The sequence below is a fragment of the Zootoca vivipara genome, chromosome 17 (genome assembly GCF_963506605.1).
Source record: "Zootoca vivipara chromosome 17, rZooViv1.1, whole genome shotgun sequence".
NCBI lineage: Eukaryota > Metazoa > Chordata > Lepidosauria > Squamata > Lacertidae > Zootoca > Zootoca vivipara.
Window position 1 is genome coordinate 6717390 of NC_083292.1, and position 21784 is coordinate 6739173.

The 21784-nt window shown below is 45.2% G+C and overlaps 1 protein-coding gene across 1 annotated transcript in view; it reads right to left on the reverse strand.

Annotated features, from left to right (window-relative positions):
• LOC118076152 (transmembrane protein 132D) overlaps positions 1-21784 on the reverse strand; it is a 334703-nt gene that overhangs the window by 37138 nt on the left and 275781 nt on the right. The window contains exon 6 of the mRNA XM_060269805.1: positions 12031-12174. Within this exon, the coding sequence (XP_060125788.1) occupies positions 12031-12174 (144 nt within the window). The remainder of the gene's footprint in view (positions 1-12030; positions 12175-21784) is intronic.

Consider the following 21784-nt stretch of genomic DNA (forward strand, 5'->3'; position numbering starts at 1 on the left):
ATTTTGATTTGCTTCACACAGGTCTTAAAAGTCACTTATTTGCTAAAGAAACAGGGCTACTCTGCTGGAGTGCTTGTACAGTCAGGGATTTTTTTTAAAAAATCAGTGGATATATTCTCCATATTCTTCACGAATTTATAAGGCAATTATTTTTCATTCTCACCCCAGAAAAGGCAGAGTAATTAGTGAGGTGCCACCAGAGAACAGAAAGGGGGATTTGCAAAACTCTTTCGATCGAATGCTTCAGGTACAGCCACCTGAACTATGGATCCTGCCATCCTCTGCCAAGTTGCAGGAATACACAGAATCCAAGACCAGCCCTTTAAGATTGAGACAAGGCCCAATTTCCTTCCCAAATGAGAAAGTAATTAAAGGTGTCAACAGAAAGGGGAAATTGTGTGAAAGAGCTTTCTTTGGCAAGCCAGAATGACTGCTTTCACACATATTATCTGTCACTGGCTGTGATAAAGGAGCTTTTACAGGTTTCCGCAAGGTTGTTATTAAAGGGGCAAAGAAGCAGTGGATGGAGAAAGTGGATAAAGAAGGGTTTTTCTTCATCTTTCATTACACTACGACTTGTGGCATCAAGTGAAGCTGAATTTTGCAGGATTCAGGACAAACAAAAGAAAGTAATTCCTCGTACAGCACATAACTGAACTGTGGAATCTTCTCTCCGCTATCAGAAGCATCATTTCTCTGACTGCCGGTTACTGGGAGTCACAGCTGGGGAAAGCGCTCTTGCACTCAGGTCATACTTTCAGGCTCCCCATAGTTGACCGCCATAAAAGGAAGAGAAGCCTCCCTGGAAAAGACCCTGATGTTGGGAAAGATGAAGGGCACAAGGAGAAGGGGATGACAGAGGACGAGATGGTTGGACAGTGTTCTCGAAGCTACGAACATGAGTCTGACCAAACTGCAGGAGGCAGTGGAAGACAGGAGTGCCTGGCATGCTCTGGTCCATGGGGTCACGAAGAGTCAGACATGACTAAACAACTAAACAACAACATACTAGATGGGATGTTGGCCCGATCCAGCAGGTCCCTCTTGTGTTCTTAAGAGCAACTTAGAAAAGCTTCCAGAAAGTGAATTAGAGGAACAGAAAGCTAAAACAGAAGGTCCATGAAAGATCAAGCGGAAAAGCTGGCAACTGGTTCAAAGATCCAGAGGCTGATGTCATAGCCCAAGAGAAGTAGATGGTCCTGTTTCAAAAGGTAGCAGTGGTCAGACTTTGGAAGTTTAAACAGCAGCTGCTCTAGGTAATGCGGCTCAGACTGGGGAGTCAAACATGTGACAGTGGTAACAGAAGACCACCAGGGCTCCTCATATCACCGGATCAACCTTGAATGATTAGCTGCAGCACCCCCTTCCCAGTATTGCCAAGGTGGTGCTCTTCTGACATTCTTATGTTCTGAACAGTGTTCTTCAGTTCTGCAACTCAATTATGGACGATGCTCAGTAAATGCGATGACTGAGTAATAAGACACAGAAGATTATACTCCAAAAAGTCTCACCCTAGCAATGCAAATCTAGACATACCAGCTCAGAAGTTGACATGAATTAAAGGGGACTTGTTCTAAGGTAAAGCTAGGCTGGTGACTGGGAGTGGCCACCGAGACCACATAACACCAGTCCTAAGAGGCCTACATTGGCTCCCAGTATGTTTTCGAGCACAATTCAAAGTGTTGGTGCTGACCTTTAAAGCCCTAAACGGCCTCGGTCCTGTATACCTGAAGGAGCGTCTCCACCCCCATCGTTCTGCCCGGACACTGAGGTCCAGCGCCGAGGGGCCTTCTGGCAGTTCCCTCACTGCAAGAAGCAAAGCTTCAGGGAACCAGGCAGAGGGCCTTTTCGGTAGTGGCGCCCGCCCTGTGGAACGCCCTTCCATCGGAGGTCAGGGAACAACTACCTGACATTTAGAAAACACCTAAAGGCAGCCCTGTTTAGGGAAGTTTTTAATCTGTGATATTTTAATGTATTTTGGTGTTTGTTGGAAGCCGCCCAGAGTGGCGGGGGAAACCCAGCCAGATGGGCGGGGTATAAATAAAACAACAACAACAACAACAACAACAACAACAACAAAATGGCATAGGATTTCACACTGAGCTTTGAGGGGAAATTCCCAAGACCTTTCTGCGGACAACTCCCCACCAAAAGGTGGAGACTAGAGATGCACACCTGGAAGGAAAGTCCTGTTAGAATGAAGGTTTCTTTTTCTTTAGAAAGAAACAGTGAGAATATCAAGATCTTGTACTTGGACGTGGAGTCTCTTTGAGGGAGCAGGGATTTCTTGCTTATATCTTGGGAGCCACCAATCTCTTATAATGTGGATACAACAACTCTTCACTCCCCAAATTATTTGAATGAAGGCTACTGAGCTACTCCAGGGACAGCCAGTTGTATAAAACAGCTGCAAAGAGATCCATGCGAGAAGGCCCAAGGAATGCAAGGTAGGAGGTGGAACAAAATGTTATAGCACGTTGCACTGCCATTTGGGATTCCATCAACTTCATGGGTAGGCAAACTAAGGCCTGGGGGCCGGATGCGGCTCAATCGCCTTCAAAATCCAGCCCGTGGGCGGTCCAGGAATCAGCATGTTTTTACATAAGTAGAATGTGTCCTTTTATTTAAAATGCATCTCTGGGTTATTTGTGGGGCATAGGAATTCCTTCATTATTTTTCCCCAACATATAGTCCGGCCCCCCACAAGATCTGAGGGACAGTGGACCGGCACCCTGCTGAAAATTTTTGCTGACCCCTGATCTACTTCATCCCACATCGGTTCCTTCCATGGTTTTGCAACACCAGCAGCCTAATCAGTCAGAGCCCTATAGTCACTTAAGCATGATCAATACTCGGATGGGGCTGTTCCTCCTCTTAGCCTGATGATATCTCCCTCTTGGTGCTGCCATTTTGGCAATATAAGTGACAGCACTTGCATGGTGAACATTGGAAAAAGAAGGGTGGTTGATTACCATCCAGTCTTATTGCTTCTCCCTCCCTTCCCCCCACAATTTCAAGATAACCTGTGATTTACCCCCACCTTGGTTAAATGTTGGGTAGGCCACCAAAGCAAGGGGAAGTTTATGCGTAGGGAGAGTGATAGTGCATATTTTACTGGATTAGAAATAAATTGAGCTATTTCTAGATTTTTTTGGGGTGGGGGAGAAGGAGCTGAACATAATTCTAATCCAATCGGATCAAAGACACACCCAACAGTGACAACAAGTTGCTCAGCTGGGCCACACTCAATAGTTGTTTAACAAGGAACCGTTTGGCTCCTTGGGTGAACTGATCTCTGTTGTGATAAAAGCTGCAGTCCCCTTTCTGGCCACAGGCAGAGGTTGCACTGCTGAGATAAATCGGCATCAAGAATGGCCTCACTAGCAGGACGGCTTGGAGCCAGCATGGCTAATAATACCCCCTTTGGAAAGGAGGTGGTAGACAATTTTTTGCAAGTCATAGCGACAAACTTGGGAGTGTGAGGACTTTCAGAAAATAGAAGCTGGATGATTGTTTTACAACAGGGCTAAAAAGTCTCCTTGAAGGTGAAGCTAGATGAGACAATGAATTGCCTGCCTCTGTGTTATAATTTCCACCATTTCCCTAAGAAGCATCCATTAAAGCATACATAAACAATTTCCATATCCATAAGCAGAGAATGGTTACAGGCTGCCACCACCCCAATGCTTGCCAAGCTGTGCACACCATTCCAGGGGTCTTGGCCCTCAACCAGGGTCTGTGCTCCTTTGCAGAATTGAAGATGCAGCAGAGGCTGCTGTAGCTTTAAGAAATATGATTTATTGACATATTTACAGCTAAATATAGATGGAAGAAATCCAGCTTTTACAGCATGGTCACCCTAAGAGGGGTGCAGTGCAGCACTGGAGTGCAAGGCATCTCTCCCAGCCAGGGCCAGTACTAGGGCTTTTGGCGCCCTAGGCAAAACACCTTTTGGCGCCCCCAGCACATGCGTCATGACGCATGCGTCACGCATCATGACACATTGCTAACGCCCCTGCGTCCCTTCCATAGGCGGGAGGAGCGCAAGCCAAAAGAAGAGCTCCGCGCCCTCCCGCCTATGGAGGGAGCGCTGTGAGCTCCTCAGCGGCAGCTGCAGCAGCGCCCATAGCTGAAGGCTTCAGCTACAGGCACTGCCGCCGCCACCGCTCACTCGTTGTAGCCGCTGAGGAGTTCACAGTGTCCCCTCCATAGGCGGGAGGGCACTGAGCTCTTCTTTTGGCTTGTGCTCCTCCCGCCTATGGAGGGCATGCCTATGGAGGGCCTTCGAGCCAGGCGGTGATGGCGTCTTTAGAGGCACCTCCGGGGCTGCCCGGGGAAGAAGAAGCGCTGCTTGCTGCTCTGGCCACACGGCTGACGGGGGGCGCCGAGGAGGATCAGGCAGATTGTGGCCCTCTTTCATGACCGGGCGGGGGCCGGCCGGGCTCCGTCACATGTGGGCATGTTGCCGGGCGTGTCTTCCTGTTTCGTCTCGGAGAAGGGGTGGCGCCCAGAGGCGGCCGCAGCTTCTGATTGGCTGCAGGAGTCAGCCTCCAGGAAGACGTGGGCAGCGGGCGCTGGGTGCTGGGCGGCGGGCCGCGGGCAGGCAGCGCCCCTCAATTCTGGCGCTCTAGGCAAGCTGCCTAGCCTGCCTTTATGGACGCACCGGCCCTGCTCCCAGCCTGCCTTCAGCCAGCCTCCCCAAGATGGATCTCTCTTTGTTCTCTCTCCCTCCTTCTGCCCAGCACACCTTGCTAAAGGCTCTCTTTTCCTGTCACCTCACACCCAGTTATCCTGGCAACCTTCCAAACCCCCAGTCTCTGTTCACACATCAGGGCAGGGAGCAAGGACAGTTCTTCTGTACTGCCAAAAGGCTCTCAATGGCCCTAGCTTGGCCAGGTCATTTTGCATATTTTGAAATTCCTCTGCAGCTTGTATCCTAAATAATCAAAATCCTTGGTAAAGGGACCCCTGACCATGAGGTCCAGTCGTGACCGACTCTGGGGTTGCATGCTCATCTCGCATTATTGGCCGAGGGAGCCGGCATATAGCTTCCAGGTCATGTGGCCAGCATGACAAAGCTGCTTCTGGCAAACCAGAGCAGCACATGGAAATGCCGTTTACCTTCCCGCTGTCTGTAGCGGTTCCTATTTATCTACTTGCACTTTGATGTGCTTTCGAACTGCTAGGTTGGCAGGAGCTGGGACCGAGCAACGGGAGCTCACCCCATCACAGGGATTCGAACCACTGACCTTCTGATCAGCAAGCCCTAGGCTCAGTGGTTTAACCCACAGCGCCACCTGGGTCAAAATCCTACCAGCTATTAATTCCTACCAGCTATTAATTCCTATGATTTAGGGGGGGTCCCACCACCCAAGCTATAACAATATCAATATAAATGAAATCAGAGAGCACAAACAAGCAGCATAATGTAAAATCCCAGCCCACGTAAAATACGCTATTAATACAACCATTTGCTAAACCTCCATTCTACCCAACCACTACAATCATTCACTAGCCCCCCCACCTTTTCTATTTGCCAACCACACACAGAGAAATGTAACAACCCACATAGAAAGGATCGTAGCCAAGCATTAAAATGATAAAAAACAAAAGTTTTGAAGGGGCAGGAGATCTGGGGAACCCCTTCCCAAGGACCCCCTGGCTACCCTCTAGCATTGCCCCTGCTCTGGATCCATCTCTTGCAGAGTAAACAGATTTGTGCCCCATCTTATTCTCTCTTCCATGAGAAAGGAGGCCACCGCTTTCCATGTGCTGCAGTGAGTGCAAAGAGAGCTCAGAACTGCCCCCTTCACCCTGGCTCTCACTAATTGGCTCTCACAGATGTGTCTAGCTTACTTAAGGAGCCTAAAACAACAGCAGCCATCACCACCAGAAAACCCCCAATTATTTAAGACATCAGGAGACTATGCCCATTTGACAGGTTTGCAAAACAGGTCATTAGGACAGCTTCCCCCAGTTTTTAGAGCTACGCAAATGACCATTACCTGCCCAAGACATAGTCATAAACATTTCAGCTGAGCTGCTAATGAGATATGGAGCTGGTTTCGTTCTGTCCCTGTTTGCTATTGCTGCTCTCTGCTCCCTCTGTGCGCAGAAAGACTTTTTTTTTTTTGCCAAAAATTAGCAAGGCACAAATCCCACATATTCATTGCAAGTTTAAACTCTCAACTGAAAGGTGTTTTGTTGAAGTTAGGGATGGAGGCAGAAATTCATGGGGCTTGCATTTTTCAGGCGAACTTAACTTCTGCACTTCTGAAACCAATCCACAAACTGAAATGGAGTGATTCTTTGAAATGAACACACCTCTAGGTGTAGCAGTGCAGTTCTCTCGCAACCGTGCCTAGGCTGTGCTCCTGGAGGGTGGGCCCTGACTGACTCCAGCTACAAAAGCTGAGGCTGCAGAAGAGACCGGAGACCATCTTGGCTGCGAATTCTGGAGGACCCGCTCCCTGCCTTGCAGGGCTTTTCCACCTGGCCTGGGAGGGCAGGGTTCAGACTGACTCCAGCTACGAAAGATGAGGTTGCTGAACAGACTCTTGGGCTGGAGTGCTGTTGCTGCTGTTGGGTTTTTTATATCATTATTTTAGATCTTGTGACTTATGCCTGAGTCCTGCATTGCAGGGCGTTGGACTAGATGACCCTTGGGTTCTTTCCAACTCTATGATTCTATGCGGAAATTGTTCCATTTTGTTGCATATTTTTAAAATGGTTTTTTAAAAAATAACTTTATTGAAAAAAATATTAAGAAAATACATCAGATCTTCAAAAATAAAATATAGAATACAAATCACAACAACAACAAGAAGAAAATCCTTATGATTCAAATATGGTTACATTCAAACTCAGCATAAATCTAAGATTATACAAAACCAAATGAAGTCTCAAAATATATTCCAATTTCAAAAACCATTGATACTTCCAACCCTTTCCATTATACCTGATTTTTCAGATTGATGTTTCTCACAGGCTTGATATTGTTAGATATTCTTCTTCTGTTTCCTCTCTTTTTTGTCTTTATTTATTTACCATTGCAAATATCGTTCTAAACCTGTCAATAGTGAATTGTTGGTACTGTACATTTTTAAATATTCTCTGAAAATAATCCACTCTTTTGATGTCTTCTGGATACCTGTTCCTCGCACCCACCCCGTCAATTTCGCTAGTTGTAAATATCCAATCATTAAAACCTGCCATTCAGTGATCGTTGGGAGTGTTTCCTCTTTCCATTTCCTTGCTACAAGAATTTTTTTAAATGTTTTAAATGTTTTAAGATGTTTTATTTATTGCTTATGACAATATTTATGTTGTAGCCATGTATTTTTTAAAAATGTTGTAAGCCCCCTGGAGCTGGGCCATCTTAAGCATATATGGTGCCCTGGCGCCGTGGTGCAAAGATCCCTCCGGCGCCCCGTTTCCCAGCGCGGCTGTCTGGCGGGCGCAGCGCGGCTGCCGCGGGCTCAGCAGCGTGCCGCCCCCTGGCAGCCCGGTGCCCTGGCGCCACCCACGCTTGCCGTAGGGCCGGCCCTGGCCTGGAGCATGGTTTGAATGGCAGCATACAAATTAAGTTATGTATGTATGTGTGTACATACACAGGCCACATACTAGATCAGGGCTAGCCAATGGGATGCCCTCCAGATGATGGTGAGTACAAGTACCATGAGTCCCAGCCAGCATAGCCAAAGGTTCAGCATGATAGGAATTGTAGTCACCAACATCTGGAGGAAATCACATTTGCTAGCCCTGTACAGTGGTGCCTCGCTTAACGAATGCCCTGCTTAACGAAATTTCCGCTTAACGAAAGGATTTTTCGAGCGGAGTTTGCCTCGCTAGATGAATGCGTTTTACGAAAAATTCATCTAGCGAATCGCGGTTTCCCATAGGAATGCATTGAAATTCAATTAATGCGTTCCTATGGGGGAAAAAAAATCAATGCATTCCTATGGGATTCACTAGACGAATTTTTCGTTATAAGAAAAGACCTGTGGAACGAATTAAATTCGTCTAGCGAGGCACCACTGTACTAGATGATGACCTACATTTGCAAGGTCCGAGAAATAAAAGACAAATTCATCAGAAATGTAACCAAAGAACCCAAAAGAGCCCCCTTCTGTTTGCGTGTTTGTGTCCCCCCCTCCATTTCCCCCTTAAATATACATTAAGCAAATCCATTTTCCAAATCAGTGGCAGATTTATAAAGCCACCCGGATTAAGATACAGAGAAAGGCGTCTTTAATCAGATATTCCCAGCATGGTAGCTGGAAATGTAACTGTTTTACACACACACACACACACACACACACACACACACACACACACACTGTATACATGAGAGAGTGCCAGTTTGTGTGCAAACGGGGCTGAGAACAAGCCAAAGGTTCAAGAGGAAGGTTGATACACACTTAGGACCGATTTAACAGGGAGGGGCAAGATCTCAACCAGGGCCGTCTTACTCATAGGCGCTAGGGGTGCGGTGCACCTGGGCGCCAGGCTGAGCGTCCGGGGCCTGAGAGTTGAGTCTGGGGAAGAGCCCGCCCATCGGTTGGAGTGCCGTGGCACGCTTTTCTGCTGCAGGTGGCTCTGCGCCGCGTGTTTGGGGGAGACCAAGCCAGCGAGATGCTGAGGCGGCTGGCCAGCTCCACCCTCCTGCGCGCCTAGGACTAGGCAACCTGGGGGAGGGGCGCCAGGCGGATCTTTGCACTCCGGCACCGCATATGCTTAATACAGCCCTGATCTCAATGGCACAGCACCTGATTTGCATGCAAAATGTCTCAGGCTGAGTCCCAAAGGATCACAGGGTAAGACCCTTCTCTGTCTTAGTCCTTGGAGAGCTGCCTGCTGTCAGTCACAGTAGACAACCTGGGGCTAGACGAATCATCAGTTTGACCTGGTATAAAGCAGTTCCATCTGTTCCCATGGCTACCACCACAACCAAACTGCTTCAGCTTGGCTGGCACCAAGCATAACATTCAGAAATTTCTTGTCCAATGCCTTTCAATCAAATTTATTGTATTTGGGTTCCAAAGAAGCTCAGGTGACCTATCATGGAGTTCTCTGAGACACCAAATTACCTGAGGTTTAAAGCAGCAGCAACAGCTGTTGTTGTTATTTCCCTGCCCTACACACTAAGGTCCCAAGATCAGTCGCAGCCGTTTAAAACACAAAATTAGAAACAGTTTAAAACAACTAAATATCATAAAAATAGGATGAGTCCTAAAAATATGCATCTCAGGTGTCAAAGGCCAAAAACTGTATAATGGAGGTGCCGGGCGCACCCCCATGGACAGTGAGTTCCATAACTGAGGAGCTGCCACAGAGAAGGCCCTCTCCTGGGCTGCCACCACCCTGACCTTCGGAGGGTGGCAGAACTACCAAGAGGGCCCCTTCTATTGATCTCAACCCCCAAGAGCAGGCATAGGCAAACTCGGACCTCCAGATGTTTTGGGACTACAACTCCCATCATCCCTGACCTCTGGTCCTGTTAGCTAGGGATGATGGGAGTTGTAGTCCCAAAACATCTGGAGGGCCGAGGTTGCCTATGCCTTCCCAAGAGGATCTGTAGGGGAGGAAGCAGTCCTTCACATTGAAGTCAACATGGTGCTCTACAGATGTTAAGAGCAGAAGAAGAGCCTTATTGGTGGATGAACCCTCACATTGTTCTTATGTTTTATTGTGTGTTATGGATTTTAACTGGGAAGCTATTCTTTATTTTAATATTTTAAAGTATAACAATAACAATAGCAATAATAGAATCTATTCTAATGTTTTAAAGTTGCTTTCGGACCTTTTGTAAAATAACATCAAACAGATATAAGCAATAATGATGATGATGATGATGATAATAATAATAATAATAATTTATTATTTATACCCCGCCCATCTGGCTGGGTTCCCCCAGCCACTCTGGGCGGCTTCCAACAAAATATTAAAATACAGGAATCCATCAGACATTAAAAGCTTCCTTAAACAGGGCTGCCTTGAGATCTGAGCTCCCTTAAACCATAGGACAATTGTGTCTACAGAAATATAGAATCTCAGAACTGCAGAGTTGGAAGGGACCCCGAGTGTTGACTGGTAGAATCCCCCTGCAATGCAGGAATCTCAACAAGATCATACATGACAGATGGCCACCCAACCTCTGCTTATAAATCTCCAATGAAGGGAAGCCCACAACCTCCAGAGGGAGACTGTTCCACTGTCAGACAGCTCTTAATGTCAGAAAGTTTTTCCTGATACTTAGTCAGAATTTCCTTTATTGTAACTATAATGGGCTTCTGCTGCTCTGATGCTAAACACTTTTACTGGGGAACAAGTGCTATTTTTGAAGCAGGGGAGAAAAGGGAGTGGGGGGGGAAGAGAGAGACATTTATGACAGGTAATGGAAGAGTGATGGACAGTTGGATAGTGGAAGGGAATGATGGGCTGAGAGACAGGGAGTGAGTGGAAAAGAGTGACTGCTGGGGATGGTGGATCAGAGAGGGAGATAACGTGTTGGGGTGAGCAACAGTGGAGAACCTTAGGCCCAGGAGCTAAATGTGGCCCCTCAGTCATACCTGCCAAGTTGCTGTCGGAGAAATAAGGGACCGGGCGGAAGTAGCAGACCGGAAGTAGCGCTGCCACCATTTTGGAACTGGGCGGAGCATGCTCAGAAGTGACTTCTGATGCTGCTTTGCCCAGTTCCAAAATGGCCGCCACGCCAGAAGTCGCACTGCAGCCATTTTGGAACTGGGCAGAGCAGCATCAAAAGTCGCTTCTGAGCATGCTCCGCCCAGTTCCAAAATGGCTGCCGCACCAAAATAAACCGGGGGAAAACAAAAAAAATCCGTTTTTTTCAGCTAGGAACAGCTGGGAAAATTGGGATTTCCCAGGGAATACGGGAGACTTGGCAGCTATGCCCCTCAGAGCTCTCCTCAGGTGACACCCCAGCCAAACACACTTACTGGCCCTGCTTTATACCCCCCTTGAGTGTTTTTGCATGGTTGGAATCTGTCCTTACACACATTTATTAGTTGCCTGAATGGAGGACAGAGAGAGATTCACCTGAGAATGCAGTGTCATAGCATGCCAAGGCAGGGGATTATGCACTCAACCTCCTTGCAAGCGTTGCACAGGAGGCAACAGGCACACTTTGCTGTGCCCCTGTGATAGCCACTCCTCAAAGGAGGTCACCTGCCGTCATTTAATTCAGTCCACTAACGATACATAATTGATCACACACACACACACACACACACACACACACACACAAATTGGATTGTGTTCTGCATTGAAATAAATGGGGAGAAATAAGGTAATGACAATAAAACGTAAGTAATTTCCATAACTAAAATTATGCTAGGCAGCCCAGAGCACTTGTTCTTCAGATGCCCCCTCTATGAAGAAGCTCGAAGAGAGATCCTGGATCCCATACTGGTGAGGTTAGCAAGCCTCCCGGAAAAGCAGTTATACAACCTGCTTTTGCTAGGCAAAGACCTGAAGATAACCAGGGCGGTCGCCAGATTCTGTGCCCAAATATGCAGACACAGACTTTCTCCCGAGTCTGTCTGAATTTCCCCAAAATATGGTACCCCGAGCGAGCTAGGCTCAGCTTTCTGCAGCTTCTATTTTAAGGGTTAAACTTTTAGCATAGTTATATAATTAACAATATTCTTTAAATGTTGTTCAAAGCGTCTTATATACGTTACGCTCCCGGAAACTGTTCTTTCAAAGGGATCCATTTTATTTTTATTTCTATTTTACTTTTAAGAGCTGGTCCTTGGCCGTAAATTTAATAAATAAATAAACTAAAATTATGCAAGTTACCGGTACGCAATTTTGCCACAGAGGACATTGTGAGAAATAACATGGTTTGTTTCTGGCAGAAGACAAACTGCTGCAAAACAGAAGCAGCGCTGCATTTGACAGGGTGGAATGGCAAAGGATGCCTTCTTAAATCCCTAGGGAAAGAAGCAGTCTTTTTGCGCTAGAAAAGTGTGTTGGATTCATTTGCAAAGCCATAATGTAAAGCCCTACCTTAATCACATCTTCATCGGAGGACCTGCACTCCACAGATTCTAGAAGGTCAGTGACGGTCCCATCATCCTCCACTGAGACCACCTTGACAGGTACAGCAACAGTCTTCCCAGTGAGAATGGCAGTGTTCAAGATCTCTGCTTCCTAAAAGACAAGGCACACCATTTTCAGCTGGCTGGAGGAAGGCTCACAACAGTTCCAAATTATTATGCACAGATTCATTTCAGACATTAGTAATTTAGGTCCATTAATTTCGATGTCTCTACTCTTGAATAGGAGTAACATTGAATAACAGCCAGAATAAATTTTCTCAGGAAAAAAAAAATCCTTCTGGGAAATGTCATCTGTAAAGGCACCACCTAAAATGAATGTCTGACTTTGTTATCATAAGGACTAGCATCTTTTCTTTGCCTTACAAGGCGACTATGCATTCCGATTAGTGCTAGAGACAGCCGGAAACTATCCATGCATTTGTATGTTCAAAGGGAATATAGCCATGCTTTCTTTCGGTGCAACCTGCCCAATAATTTCTTTTGCATTTAGCAATATCCACTCTAATTTAGGCTAAACACATTTAACTGAGAATAAGTCGTATTAAACACAGTGAAGTTTTTATTGGAGCATGTGCAGAGTGCCCATCCTAATGCCAGTGGACGGTGCCAAAAGACCACAGTTGGAGGCAGCATGCTTCTGAATACCAGTTGGCAGAAACTGCAGGAGGGGAGATTGTTGTTGAGCTCAAGTTTTGCTTGTGGGTATCTGATTGGCCAGTTTGAGAACTGAGAGTGCAGGACTAGATGGGCCATTGCCCAATCCATCACGCTCTTCCTATGTTGTTTTCTTCTTGGAGTTCTCTCTCTCTCTAATGAACCAATCTGGTCACCAGCATTTTTCTTAAGACGTCCAAAACAATGGCTGAACTGTACTTGGCACATTCAGCACCGCTTAGCTCAGCCTATTTGGATAGCCTCTGAATCACACAATGAAAGCTAAATGAACCCCTCTGCGTTGCACCCTAGTGTAACCCCAAAGTAGTTTCATTGTCTCCACTGAAGTTACTACTGATTTGCACCCTGGGTTAAAAAGAGAGAAATGTCTTTCTTATTCAGAATTCCAAGGCATTTAAAATCAAGGCCCACATGTAGAACAAGCAAATCTTGATTTCATATGGTTCCTATGATTGAAGGTTTGCAACCCGTTTTACCCCCGGAGTGGCAATTTCTCATGTAAATAGTTTACACTGCAGGGTTTGAAACATGATATGATTTTACTTGTGGAAGAGAACCTTGAGGGCTTGAGAATTAAGTCAGTCAGAAGTTGACTTTTCCTACTTTCTCGCCTAGTGGGGGGAATAAGCTCCAGTCTCTTTAATCTAATATGAGACAGATAAAAAAGCGGGGGGGGGGGGAGATCTTTGAACATCTTAAAGGAACAGAGTTCCTTTGTACTAGTTCAAAAGAAAGAGGATAAAGACTCGGAGGCTTCAGACAGGTATGAACCAACGGGTGCATTCTCCAAGCTTGTTTCTCTCAAAGATCCTGAACCTCTTCCATCAGATGTACTGAGTTCAGTCCAACTGACCTCTGAATAAATGTGCAAAGTTCAGCTGCGTTATGAAAGCCCCATCGACACTGCACGATGGTGATCGTGAGCTGGCATTGCTCCTTCTGCTCCTACTCTGCCTTAACACCCCAGTTTGTAAAATGAGGATAACAGTAACTTTACAGAAGGATTAGAAAACTCATGGATATTAAGGATTTTGAGCCCTCTAAAAGGGCTCTGTGGATTCTAAGTCCATCCGTGGGTGAACCTTGTGACCTGTTTATACACCTTGGAAAGAATATAGCTAAAAATGCCAAGCATATAGGAGCAATTGCAACAACAGACTTGTGAAGCTAACAACGTTCTTCAAACCTTGGAGGGAGCCATTGACATGATACTAAAATGAAGAAAGTCTGGAGTATTGAGATGACGCTCAGGATAACATAATTCTCCCAAAAGAAAAGTGAACAGAAGGTGGTTTGGGTTCTTCTGGTGAGCAACTTATTAATGAATCAAATTTCATCCATCCATTTATCCGAAGATTTGTCTACAAGCTTAACCTTCCATATCATACCATGTCCTTTTTACTAAGAAGTCACAGTAGTCATTACAGCTAGGGATTCCACATACAGAAGCTGACGGGACTGGCAGCTGAAGTAGAACTTTACAGTTGTAGGGATAGGCGAATCTATCCGTTTTGGACCGTTTTGGTTTCTAACACACACACACCCAATTTTCAGTTCATTTCTACAGGAATGTGTGATTGCTATTATTACAGTGGAACTTTGGGTTGCGGACGTAATCTGTGATGGAGGCACGACTGCAACCCGCAACGTTCGCATCCTGAAGTGCCACGTCTGTGCAAGCACTGGCGCAATTTGGCGCTTCTGCGCATGCGCAAGTGGCAAAACCCGGAAGTAACCCATTCCAGTACTTCCTGGTTTCCCGCAGTCTGCAACTCAAAAACACGTAACCTGAAGCGGCTGTAACATGAGGTATGACTGTATTATTATTATTATTATTATTATTATTATTATTATTATTATTATTATTGAAATCCTCCTGAAAATACCAATATTTCAGCATGGATTTATCCTAGCAGACACTTTTTTTTTTTGCTATGCAGCTTTGACCAACATCCACGTCCTTTTTGGTAAGCACTCCTCCCCACACATAATGCATTATTGTATGCTGTTTTCACTAGTAGATGCATTTATATGCACACTTTCCTTTAATAAATGCACTTTTGCACACATTGTTTGGTTGTAGAAATGCGTCCCAAATTATGGAGAAGCATGAATTCTGAAGGGTAGCTTTGTTTCATTTTGCATATTGGTCCAAGAAGTGCAAAGCTGGCATTTAAATGCCAACAAAATTGAATTCCTCCCCAATCCTGAAATAAAGCTCAGTGCTTTAGTGACTGTTGAACTCGAAAATATGAAGCGTGACTTCCTAACAACCAGGGGGTTTAGTATTGTTCCTCCTGGATTGGTCTAGCATCTAGTTTGCAATAGTGTCTTGCAGAATACTTTTTGTCGTCACAGCAGCAAGCACTTTTTAAATAAATAAATAAGTAAAATGCATTTTTTTAATGATTTTTTCCTGCAGGCACAATTGTGGGGCACTATTATTATTATTATTATTATTATTATTATTATTATTATGCTAATTAGCATTAATAATAATAATAATAATAATAATCAGCATCATCAGCATCACAGTGGGGGGGGGACAGATAGGAACCATCAATAATTTTTAAAACATCCTTTCATTTTCATTTTTTTTAAGATGCATGGGGGGGAGTGAAAGCTACATACACACACCTGCCAAGTTGCTGTCAGAGAAATAAGGGACCGGGCCGGAAATAGCAGACCGGAAGTAGCGCTGCCGCCATTTTGGAACTGGGCGGAGCATGCTCAGAGGTGACTTTTGATGCTGCTTTGCCCAGTTCCAAAATGGCCACCACACCAGAAGTGGCACTGCAGCCATTTTGGAACTGGGCAGAGCAGCATCAAAAGTCGCTTCTGAGCATGCTCCGCCCAGTTCCAAAATGGCCACCGCACCAGAATAATCTAGGGAAAAATATAAAAACCCATTTTTTCAGCTAGGAACAGCTGGAAAAACGGGGATTTCCCGGGGGAAACGGGAGACTTGGCAGCTATGCATACACCCCCCCACACACACTATGTGTATGGGTTTGACCAGGCATGACCAAACTTTGGCCCTCCAGATGTTTTGGACTACAATTCCCATCTTCCCTGACCACTGGTCCTGTTAGCTAGGGATGATGGGAGTTGTAGGCCAAAACATCTGGAGGGCCGCAGTTTGGGGATGCCTGGGTTAGACAATCACACTCCCCATTCAAAGACACAGGTGCCCAGAACACCTGACTAAGCAGTAACTTCTTCATTGGGGTCAGTTCTCTCAGTTGTCCCTTGCAAACTTTTTATGTGGGTGCTTGCCCCCACCCCCATTCTTAAAGCTCTCTCCCATTCCCATACAGATTTGCTTTGGGGAGGCATGAGCGGTGGAATTTCCATGTAACTCTCCATCCCGGGGGGGGGGGGGCGCTTCCTGGAAGCCGCAGTTCCCAGGGAGCAATATGGCATATGGAGTGATTACGTGCATTTGCCAACAATATGAACACGGTGGGCGGGTGGGGCCAACTCTAAAGCTTAATGAGAAAGTTCATAATAATTGAGTCAGTTCAGAACTGAGCTCAGGGAATATTGTTGATCACCAATGAAAAACACAAGCACTCTGCAAACAGCTTTGCATTAATGATTTCAAAGAACAAGGGTTCACTGGCCCTCAGAGTTTTTGCCTGGCTGGAATGTGTCATCGAACTCTTTCTTTCTTGGGTGTAGGGAGCTGTGTGTTGAAACTAGCTTACCCTCCAACATGTGCAGGTCAAAAACCCGGATACGTGTTTTCCATGATGCATTCCCGGGCGAGTCACATGACCTGTACGTGATCCCGGCCACGAAAAAGGGCTTTTTTCCCAGGGCGAGACCACAGTGTGAGATTGTGGAAGATCGCAGTGCCTCCCGTGCTCCTGTGTGACGAAACAGGCTGCCCCAGTTTTCCCGGGACAGTTGAGGGGTATGAACTATGTAGCATATGGTATGAAGGTAAAATTTACATTCATTGCTCCACCCACTTTTGCCCCTGGCCCAAAGGGGTGATCTGAAAATATCTGTGGCCCTCAGAAGGTTTGCCAGAATGGAATGTGGCCCTTAGGCTGAAAAAGGTTCCCCACCCCTGTTTCAAAACATAAAGACAGTTCCAAACTGAGAGAATTATCAGCTGTTGTGCTCGCCAACAGAAAACAGAGGCTTTAGGTAAGCACCTGCAGATTAATGATATTGTTGTTGTTGTTGTTGTTTAGTCGTTTAGTCGTGTCCGACTCTTCGTGACCCCATGGACCATAGCACGCCAGGCACTCCTGTCTTGCACTGCCTCCCGCAGTTTGGTCAAACTCATGTTCGTAGCTTCGAGAACACTGTCCAACCATCTTGTCCTCTGTCGTCCCCTTCTCCTAGTGCCCTCAATCTTTCCCAACATCAGGGTCTTTTCCAAGGATTCTTCTCTTCTCATGAGGTGGCCAAAGTATTGGAGCCTCAGCTTCACGATCTGTCCTTCCAGGGAGCACTCAGGGCTGATTTCCTTCAGAATGTATAGGTTTTAACTTCTTGCAGTCCATGGGTTGTTGATATTTCTTCCGGCAATCTTAATTCCGGCTTGGGATTCATCTAGTCCAGCCTTTCGCATGATGAATTCTGCATATAAGTTAAATAAGCAGGGAGACAATATACAACCTTGTCGTACTCCTTTCCCAATTTTGAACCAATCAGTTGTTCCATATCCAGTTCTAACTGTAGCTTCTTGTGCCACATAGAGATTTCTCAGGAGACAGATGAGGTGATCAGGCACTCCCATTTCTTTAAGAACTTGCCATAGTTTGCTGTGGTCGACACAGCCAAAGGCTTTTGCATAGTCAATGAAGCAGAAGTAGACGTTTTTCTGGAACTCTCTAGCTTTCTCCATAATCCAGCGCATGTTTGCTATTTGGTCTCTGGTTCCTCTGCCCTTTCGAAATCCAGCTTGCACTTCTGGGAGTTCTCGGTCCACATACTGCCTAAGCCTGCCTTGTAGAATTTTAAGCATAACCTTGCTAGCGTGTGAAATGAGCGCAATTGTGCGGTAGTTGGAGCATTCTTTGGCACTCCCCTTCTTTGGAATTGGGATGTAGACTGATCTTCTCCAATCCTCTGGCCATTGCTGAGTTTTCCAAACTTGCTGGCATATTGGGTGTAGCACCTTAACAGCATCATCTTTTAAAATTTTAAATAGTTCAGCTGGAATATCATCACTTCCACTGGCCTTGTTATTAGCAATGCTTTCTAAGGCCCATTTGACTTCACTCTCCAAGATGTCTGGCTCAAGGTCAGCAACCACACTACCTGGGGTGTATGAGACCTCCATATCTTTCTGGTATAATTCCTCTGTGTATTCTTGCCACCTCTTCTTGATGTCTTCTGCTTCTGTTAGGTCCTTACCACTTTTGTCCTTGATTATGGTAATCTTTGTACGAAATGTTCCTTTCATATCTCCAATTTTCTTGAACAGATCTCTGGTTTTCCCCATTCTATTGTTTTCCTCTATTTCTTTGCATTGCTCATTTAAGAAGACCCTCTTGTCTCTCCTTGCTGTTTTTTGGAAATCTGCATTCAGTTTCCTGTATCTTTCCCTATCTCCCTTGCATTTTGCTTGCCTCCTCTCCTCCGCTATTTGTAAGGCCTCGTTGGATAGCCATTTTGCTTTCTTGCATTTCCTTTTCCTTGGGATGGTTTTCGTTGCTGCCTCCTGTATAATGTTACGAGCCTCCATCCATAGTTCTTCAGGCACTCTGTCCACCAAATCTAAATCCTTAAACCTGTTCCTCACTTCCACTGTGTATTCATAAGGGATTTGATTCAGATTGTATCTTACTGGCCCAGTGGTTTTTCCTACTTTCTTCAGTTTAAGCTGGAATTTTGCTATAAGAAGCTGATGATCTGAGTTACAGTCAGCTCCAGGTCTTGTTTTTGCTGACTGTATAGAGCTTCTCCATCTTTGGCTGCAGAGAATATAATCAATCTGATTTCGATGCTGCCCATTTGGTGATATCCATGTGTAGAGTCGTCTCTTGTGTTGTTGGAAGAGAGTGTTTGTGATGACCAGCTTGTTCTCTTGACAGAACTCTATTAGCCTTTGCCCTGCTTCATTTTGAACTCCAAGGCCAAACTTGCCAGTTGTTCCTTTTATCTCTTGATTCCCTACTTTAGCATTCCAATCCCCTGTAATGAGAAGAACATCCTTCTTTGGTGTCATTTCTATAAGTTGTTGTAGGTCTTCATAGAATTGGTCAATTTCACTTTCTTCAGCACCGGTAGTTGGTGCATAAACTTGGATTAATGTGATGTTAAAAGGTCTGCCTTGGATTCGTATCGAGATCATTCTGTCATTTTTGAGATTGCATCCCATTACAGCTTTTGCCACTCTTTTGTTGACTATGAGGGCCACTCCATTTCTGCTACAGGATTCTTGCCCACAGTAGTAGATATGATAGTCACCCGAACTGAATTCGCCCATTCCCTTCCATTTTAGTTCACTGATGCCCAGGATTAATGATATTATAAACCACTAAGCCCCTTCCATTATAGGGTGCAATTGAAGGATTCCTTCCTCCCCTAGTCAAGCAGGCCTTTCTCATTCCACAGCAAACCCTTGGACCAGATTAAGCAGTGGGTGGGATGTTTGAAAATGGCTCTTCTTTCATTCCCTTAAAAGCATGGGGGGACTTAAAGGATCCCCCGGGGAATGAAATTATTTCATTCTGAAGAAACAAATACTTGTTTAGCCCAGACAGAGATTTCCCAGCACATTAAAGAAGATGAAATCTAAACAGTCCCCCCAAAGGGAAGGGGGAATGCTAAAATGATATATTACTCTTCTGAAGAAATATTGTACTCCTCATCCATAACTAACAGAGGATTAAGGGACATGACGATTCAGCTAGAGGAATGAATGGCCCTGGCGAGGCTGCCTAGAAAAAGTGGATTTCCCCCCATCAAATTTGTTTTGAAATAAAAAGGAGATGTCAATCATTTTCATATAGCCAATACAAGCAGATTGATTTCGGCACACAGATTTTTATACCTCACACATACCTCATTAAAGTAAGGGAGGGGGTGGTCATTATTTGGACAGAATGAGGAGAAATTACAGGGTGAGGATATTTACATTATGCCAGGAGTGGGGAACCTTTGGTCCTTCGGAGGTTGCTGAGCTACAACTCCCATTAGGTCCAGAAAGCAGGGGGTGATGGGAGTTGTAGTTCAGCAATATCTGCAATATGTCTCCATGGTGTCCCTCTTAGGGCCAAAACAGATGTAGCAAACCCATGATAGGACCTCCCGATGTTGTCATTTTTTGAAACCTAAAAGTAGCTAGAAATAATCTGAATTTGATCAGGGCAGCATCACTAGGGTGGGGCTAATCCTTTACCACCACCACATGCCATTTATCCAATCTAACTTTCTCGGTAGTGGCACCCGCCCTATGGAACGCCCTCCCACCAGATGTCAAAGAGAACAACAACTACCAGAACTTTTAGAAGACATCTGAAGGCAGCCCTGTTTAGGGAAACTTTTAATGTTTGAAGGACTACAGCATTTTAATATTTTGTTGGAAGCCGACCAGAGGGGCTGGGGAAACCCAGCCAGATGGGTGGGGTATAAATAAATTATTATTATTATTATTATTATTATTATTATTATTATTATTATTAAAATGTCTAAATCATCAGTGAAACCAAAACCATCTATAAAGCACTGTTAACAAAACAACAACTAAAAAAATAAGCTAAGCATAACAATGAAAGGAAAAGTCATATTGATTAACAAATCGATACAGCATTTATAATCTATAAAATAATATCAACATTAACAAAATAGCAACTGAAAAATGAAGTAAGCACTGTTGAATTCATACACACAATCAGGCAGGGCACAATGGGGATCTCTGCAGGGGGGGGGGAGCTGGTTTGTGCCTCCTCAGATTTTGCACCTGGGGCCACGGCCCCCCCCCATGGCCACCTCAACGCTACGCCCCTGCCTACATGACCAGATCCAGCTGGACTGATAAGCTGCAGTACCCGCTTCCCACCATGCCTAGGGCGGTGATATAGAGCAGCAAGGACCACCCAGCTATTTCATTCCTCTACAAGTTATCCTCTCTCTGCTGCAAATAGCAAAAAAGCTGGGTCCTTCTTGCCAGGTTCCTTGGCCTAAGCCTACTAGCACCATAGCAAATGTTTGTCCAAAATGACCTTGGGACCAGTGGAACTACAGTGTGTGAAAAACACAGTTCTAGGAAACGCATACAATATTTTCTATGCTAGCAATACTGTGCTTAATTTGCACAGCCTCTATAACAAATCCTGTCCCCCGCCAGATAAGAATAAGCAGGAAGCCTGTAGCACCTCGCGGAATTGCAAACTGCTTACATATATTTTAAGTGAGTTTTTAATATTTGTTCTCCAAGCAATTAATATGTGGGGAGCCTGTGGATAAACACATTAGCATTAAGTATAATCTGCTGCGGTTCTTTCCTTAATACAACACAGAATTAAAGAGCCATTAAAACATCATCAGAATGTTCCAACACATTAGCGAGACAGCAGATTGCAGTACACAATACAGATGTATTTGTTTAAGTTCCGAGGACAGTCTTGGCAATGAACTCCCATTGGCTAGGAGGGCGATCTTTGACAGAGCGACTAGCAAACAGAGTAGGCTGTAGAAAGCAGAAACTAGCATTTCCCTTTATGAAAGTCTTGGGGGTAGTTGAAGTGCTAAGAACTGGTCTTTGCCTGCCCAAAGCACAGAGGAACATAGAAAGCTTCTTTATATCAAATACAGTGTTGTCGACACCAGCAATGGGGAAGCCGTGGACTTTATATGTGCTCTACTGAGCTATAAGCTAGCTAGGAGTTAGGTCCATTGCACACAGTGCAGTCAGGGCCGGTGCTAGGGCTTTTTGCACCCTAGGCAAAAACAGCTTCTGGTTCCCCCCAGGCGCATGCATCATGCGCACCCTGCGTATATATATAATAGAACTGGAAAAGCGAGATAAAAGGGCAACAAAAATGATTTGAGGTCTATGAGAA